General features: G+C 33.9%; 1 protein-coding gene across 1 annotated transcript; it reads left to right on the plus strand.

The window, feature by feature from the left end:
- Positions 1–5712: 5712 nt before the first annotated feature.
- LOC108463495 (protein RADIALIS-like 1) lies at positions 5713–6475 on the plus strand. Its single transcript, XM_017763426.2, has 2 exons — positions 5713–6123; positions 6217–6475. The coding sequence occupies exon 1, from the start codon at positions 5876–5878 to the stop codon at positions 6116–6118; it is 243 nt and encodes an 80-aa protein (XP_017618915.1). The 5' UTR covers positions 5713–5875; the 3' UTR covers positions 6119–6123; positions 6217–6475.
- The last annotated feature ends 378 nt before the right edge of the window (positions 6476–6853 follow it).

Raw genomic sequence — 6853 nt, forward strand, 5'->3', positions numbered from 1 at the left:
TCATTTCAATCAAACACTGATTAGTTTAGATTATTTTATTATTATTTAATCTATGAATTTAGCCTATAAATAGGCTCTTTTACAACCTTAGAAAATACACCCATTAGAGATTAGAACTCATAACACATTTAGAGAATTTTGTGTTTACGTTTTGTCGGTTCTTTGTTTTCGGGTTTTCGGGGTTTAGTTTTTATCTTCATCTTTTGTACTATTCATTCTTTTGCCATTATAGTAAAATTATCTTTGCCCGTGGTTTTTTATCCTCTTTGAAGGGGTTTTTCTACGTTAAATTTGTGTGTTCAATTTCTCAATTTATTCTGCTATTTTCTTGTTCGTTACTTAATCGGGTTAAAATCCTAACAAGTGGTATCAGAGCTAGTTTAATTTTCATAGATCAGCCCGTTTAGAGATGGCAACAACAAGGTTTGAAATTGAGAAGTTCGATGGTGAGACAAATTTCAATCTGTGGCAAGTTCGGATGATGGCAATTCTAGTTCAATCAGGCTTGAAAAAGGTTGTTATCAGGAAAAAGCCTGAGAATCTAAATAAAATAGAATGGGAAGAGCTTGATGAAAAGGCTTTATCTGCAATCCAGTTGTGCCTCACGAATACGGTATTGCAGGAGGTATTGATGGAGAAGACCCCATCTGCCTTGTGGAAAAGGTTAGAAACTCTTTATACGACTAAGTCTTTAGCTAACCGTTTAGTGTTGAAACAACGTCTATTTACGTTTCGCATGAACGAAGGTGAGCTTCTTAGAGATCACATCAGTCAATTCATTACTCTTTTAAATAATTTAAAGAATGTTGAGGTTCATATTGACGATGAAGATCAGGCTATGCTATTATTGTGCTCTTTACCCCCTTCATACAAGTCTTTTAGGGAGACCCTGATTTATGGCAGAGACAAACTCTCGTTCGAAGATGTAAAGGGTCATTTATTGAGTAGAGACAAACTCGACAATGAGCTTCATTTGGATAGCAAGACAGATAGGCAAGCTTCCGTTTTGGTAGCATCAAAGAAACGAGATAAAAGGTGTCGCTATTGTAAAAAGTTAGGTCACGTCAAAGCAGATTGTTATAAACTGCGAAATAAAAAAAGTCTTGAGAGTAACGAGGAAGATGTAGTAGTGCTAATTTGGCCGATGAAAATGGGGATGATTTCTTGTTAGTGTCAACAAGTGATAACACCAAGCTCACGTCCGAGTGGATCCTAGATTCAGGATGTTCTTTCCACATGTGTCCCAATAGAGAATGGTTCTCCACATATAGTTCGATTAAAGGTGGAGTTGTGCGTATGGGAAACGATTCATCTAGTAAGGTAATTGGTATTGGTACTATTAAAATTAAGATGCACGATGGGACGATTAGGACACTCTCAGATGTTAGATATGTACCTGATTTACGAAAGAATCTCATCCTCTTAAGTATTTTAGACTTGAAAGGATGCAAAATCAACATCGAGTCGAGCGGTATTAAAGTATCTCGTGGAGCTCTCGTTTTGTTAAAAGGTAAAAGAACCGGCAGTCTTTATATTCTGGAAGGTTATACAGTGACCGGTGAAATCGGACGTCCCTCGTCCGTTACGGAGTTGAAGTCAACTTGTTTGGAGCGGAGGCAACTTGGTCATAGGAGGGAAAAAGGTATGACTGTTTCGTTGAAGAGAGGTTCTCTTTTAGATGCAGGTTTTGAAAAGTTAGGGCACTGTGTTCGTGAAAATCAAACCCTGGTTAGTTTTGATTTGGCTGTGTACAAGTCGAAGGCTAGAAGTCTTCCAGTTTCTAAGTACAAATTTGAAAATATGAGTCAAGATAGGCTCGTGGCGGGCTTTGGCAAAGATGGCGTTGTGAAAATATGAGTCAAGGTGGAGATTTGTTAAATATGACTTCTATTTTCAGTCAAATTTGAAAAATAGTCTTTCAGTTAAACTCTGTTTACTCGTTTTAATCAAACACCGATTAGTTTAGATTATTTTATTATTATTTGATCTATGAATTTAGCCTATAAATAGGCTCTTTTACAACCTGAGAAAATACACCCATTAGAGATTAGAACTCATAACACATTTAGAGAATTTTGTGTTTACGTTTTGTGGGTTCTTTGTTTTCGGGTTTTCGGGGTTTAGTTTTTATCTCCATCTTTTGTACTATTCGTTCTTTTTCCATTATAGTAAAATTATCTTTGCCCGTGGTTTTTTATCCTCTTTGAAGGGGTTTTTCTACGTTAAATTTGTGTGTTCAATTTCTCAATTTATTCTGCTATTTTCTTGTTCGTTACTTTATCGGGTTAAAATCCTAACACTTAGAAAAAACATCTAAGTCAAGATACTAAGATCACCTTCAATTGAAGTTAGAGCTTGATCAAAATTCTTATCTTCACAAGGGATGGAATCTTGAATACGATATTAAAAAGCAAGTTAATGAGCATTACCAAATGTTTCATTTGAAAAGGTTTAGGTTGTCAGGTTAGGGATTAGGGTTTTTGATTTTGTCTTTAAGGTTTAGAAAAATGGATTGGGTTACTCAATGAGACAAGCAAGATTTTTTATGGTTATACTTGTTATAGAGACCAACAAAAGTCACTCAGTTGTCTTTGATTAGGGTTTTGGGAAATAAGTTAGGGTTTACGACCGTCCGAGGTAAGCAAATGGATTGGTTTAGGGGTAAGCCAAGAAAACATGGTGGCATGGAGGATCTGAATGCAACCAATATGATTTTATCAAGGAAATAGGTAATGACTTGCATTCTGAGTCAAGCTTTCCATGAATATTCAACAAGCCCTAGAAAGTGTATGTAATGCAATGTTATTATATAGCTAGTTGTTTTAAACTTGTAATGTGATATAAATGAAAAAAAAATTAATAAACTTTTTGAATTCGTTCTTCATAAAATGTAATAGGATGTAATTTAAATGTGATCTTGATAAATATTTTTCAACTTTTTAGCCAATTTTTCTAATGTTTGGTATATCATATTGAATAAGTGATATAATGAAGTAAACCGTTAATTTTTCAAATAAAGTCAATTTAAAGGTAAATAAATTATTTGATAAATGAACCTTTATTAACTATTTTAGAAACTCATAAATTTAATTAAGGATCAGATTTGGTACACTGATAATATTTTTAACCTTAAAAAGTATAGAGAAATAATCTATTATGTAATGAGATTATAAAATAAAGAGGGTCAAATCTCAAATTTAAGTTTAATGAAAAGAGCAACAGCAAACCAACAACAACATAAAAGAGCATTAACTAAGCTGCTTATTGGCACCTCAAAGATCATCAAAATTGATGCAGTGTTGTTGTCATTCCCTCCTCCAATCTGCAGTACCTAAAAAGGAATAAAAATCAACCCCAAATCTGACTTATTTGTTCATAGATTTCAATGAAATAAAGAAATTAACTTTATTCTTTTGCGGCTGATATACAAACATGCAATATTGTAGTGGACTCTTCTAGTTTTTCCTCGAGTATAAAGTTGCAGATTCCTGGTTCTGTGGTAGTCTCTTTAACTGATTAAAAAAAGGGGTAAAATCTCCCCCATTAAAACTTACTAAAAGAAACCAATAATAATAATAACAAAACAAATTTTCTCCAAATTCAAAGGAAAGGACCATTTGGCAAAAGAAGCAAGTCCTGGGAGAGCAAAAGTAATCCACAGTCCGCGGATATTACTTTCAATTGGATTAGATTGGAATGATAAGGATTCTAAATATCGGCAAGGAAGTGTATCCTAAAGCATCACTTTATTATTGTTTTCGTACTGATTCCTAGAAAGCTGCATGGGTAATTTTCAACCAATCATCACATGCATCCCCATTAGCATGTGGTCACCATCCATAGATATGACCCCCCTCCAACTTGACACACACTAGGAGAGAGCCTTAATTCTCTGGTAAATCTGCTTACTTCTTGTAACAACAAAGGGTTATCAATAATTTCCTGGCTTACCTTGATTTTTCTCAGAAAAATCGGTTATTGTTGAATCATTGTTTTGCAGTAACCTACTTGATGAAAATTATTTAAAAGGCATGCCACCTAATTTATACAAGTGTTGGTGAGACTCGAATCCTAATGCTTAGGGGATGCTAATGAATACTTAAGCAGCTGAATAAACCTATGCCGGTGGATGGGACTATACTGAGGACTAGTTGCAGGGATTTTAGTGAGCTGTAGGCCCATATAGGTTGGGGCTAACTCTAGTCCAACTTGCAGCACAGCTTAAAACCATGGTGTGTCATTCCACCGCCCTCTTGAATTCTGATGCTTTACGGATTTGACTTGTTATTCTCCCGACCTGCAGATATTTAGTCTTTGTGTCTTTTTCTGATTTTGAGTTTATCTTCCAAGTGATCGGATTAGGTTGATTAAGTATGGCTTTACCTTTCACAAGCTTAACCTTCCATTGTTGTGGAGACTCATCTGCAAATGAAGCAATTTGCAAATAATGTTCAAGTTGACAACAAAGAGAACATGTAGATATTTGTCAACTGGTCACTTATACAGTGATAAATGACTTGCATGCATTACTATCACGAATTCAAACTTGGAATATATATACTTCAAATGCTAGCTATATCATGCTTGAATTTCACTTCCAGGGGGTTCAGCTCAACAGTAATCTGCATATTAGGAGATTGCTTAATTTACACCAATAATGGGATTTCAAACTTTATATATATATATTGACTAGCTGAAGCCTATTAGTCACTTTATATATTCTCAAAACCAGATTTTTGCTGATAATTTTTTGGGGCAACAACCTTTTAAATAAAAACTAAGAGAATAAATAAATAAAAATAAAAGGCCAAAACATGCTGACAGTCCCTGTGCTTTCATAGAAATTTGAGATTTAATTTCGATAGTTTAAAAAATTAAATTATTTTGCATTTCGATTTAATAATCTTAATTTAATCATTAACACAATTACTATTTCTTGTCAAAATTAAATCTGATCATTAACACGGTAAATTTTGAAAAAAAAATGATTGTATTAGAATTTTTAGTAGGAGAAGGTAAAAAATTTTAATTTTTAACTTTAAAGCATATCTGAAGGCATATTTGAAGAAGGGTTAAAGTCCACATGGGGGGAAGGGCCAATAAAAGATTCTTTCAAATAATTGTAATTTGGTAGAGCATGACTAACATGAAGTCAGTTAAGGAATGATTCTGGATCTTCATCATTGGAGATATGGACCAGCCAAGAAGCTTAGTCTTACTTATTTTGTTCACCCAAAATGACTCATTATTCAAAATCAGTTTCCCATTTCAACAAGGGATGCTAACTCTATGAACCATATGGATATCTTGTTTATTTCTTTATATGATATCAAGTTTTGGGTATGTTTTTTTTGCACATCTTAGGGACCAATTTGAAAGAGTTTGCATCGAACAATTTACCATGCATTGTTTACCAAATTTGGTCCTACCTCTGTTACAATATTTGCACATTAATGCCTCATAAAAAAGGAACTTTTACTTCGCATCATATAATATGCAGAATATTATGCCAAGAAAAGGACTTAAAATGCTACATTTACTTATAAAACACCTTTTTAAAAAAAAAAAACCTGATTCTCTCACATTACTGTTTCTTCTTCTTCTTTGTACTCCAATTTTTGTGGTTCCTAAGGAGACAAATCATTAAAATTCTTGCAAGATTTCTACGCCAACTGGTCATATACCCCACCACTCCGCTCCTTATATAGAGAGCAACCATTGCCAACTCTCTGCTCATAACAATCCCTTTGGTTGCAGTCTCTTAGTACCTTGTGCAATCTATTACATATCACTTTCTTTTAGCCATTCTAAGTAGTGATTCTTTGACCCTTTTTTCTGCTTTGAAACTGATATATACATAATTTTAGAACAAAGAATGGCATCGAGCTCAATGTCGTCCCGTGGTTCAGGTTCATGGACAGCCAAACAAAACAAAGACTTTGAAAGGGCTTTGGCTGTGTATGATAAGGACACCCCTGACCGTTGGTACAATGTTGCCAAAGCTGTTGGTGGGAAAACTGCTGAGGAAGTTAAGAGGCACTATGAGCTGCTTGTGGCTGATGTCAAGTATATTGAATCAGGCCAAGTTCCCTTCCCTTACAGGTCCAATGGAAATTAGCCAAGGTAACTATATTACTTTGCCAACTTTAAACCCTTTTTTTTTTATAACCATGCATGATGCCTTGAGACCTTGGTGGTTTGATATGTGATATGCAGGGATGGAAAATCTGAAACTGAATTGAAGCATGAAGTTGAATCATTTCTCCACCTACAATAAAGATGATCATCTACTATACTAGCTATTATTAATGATAGAAGATTAATCAGCCATTAATTCTAAGTTTTGTTGTGCTCTTCTATTTATGTTTCGCCTATAAATTTGTACGAGGAAAAGGCACATAATTGTGATCCTTACTTCCCCCACCCCACCCTGTGTTTTTTTGTTTGTGAAAGAATCTCTTGTTGGAATACATAATATCATTATATGCATATATATATATATATTACGTACTTCGTTTTTGCCTTTTAGTGCTTTCATTTTCACTACAAACAACTTAAATATTTAACAATTTTAAAGCCATTTTCTTACTTAAAAAAAGCACATGAAAATCCAACTCAAAAGCTAAATTAGTTCATGCAAAAGCGAATAGTTTTTATTAATCTACGATCCGAAAATCATGTAAATCATTGGATGCCCTAAAAGTAAATATATTCTTTATAAATTATTAACATCCTTAATTTTTTTTAAAAAAATAATAGTGACATATAAATTAAGATCCAGATATTAGTAGATTTAGGATAAGATTAAGCATCGAGACCTTAACTGATAAACTCTCAATTATGTCCTCATATG

This window comes from Gossypium arboreum, chromosome 13 (assembly GCF_025698485.1).
Source record: "Gossypium arboreum isolate Shixiya-1 chromosome 13, ASM2569848v2, whole genome shotgun sequence".
NCBI lineage: Eukaryota > Viridiplantae > Streptophyta > Magnoliopsida > Malvales > Malvaceae > Gossypium > Gossypium arboreum.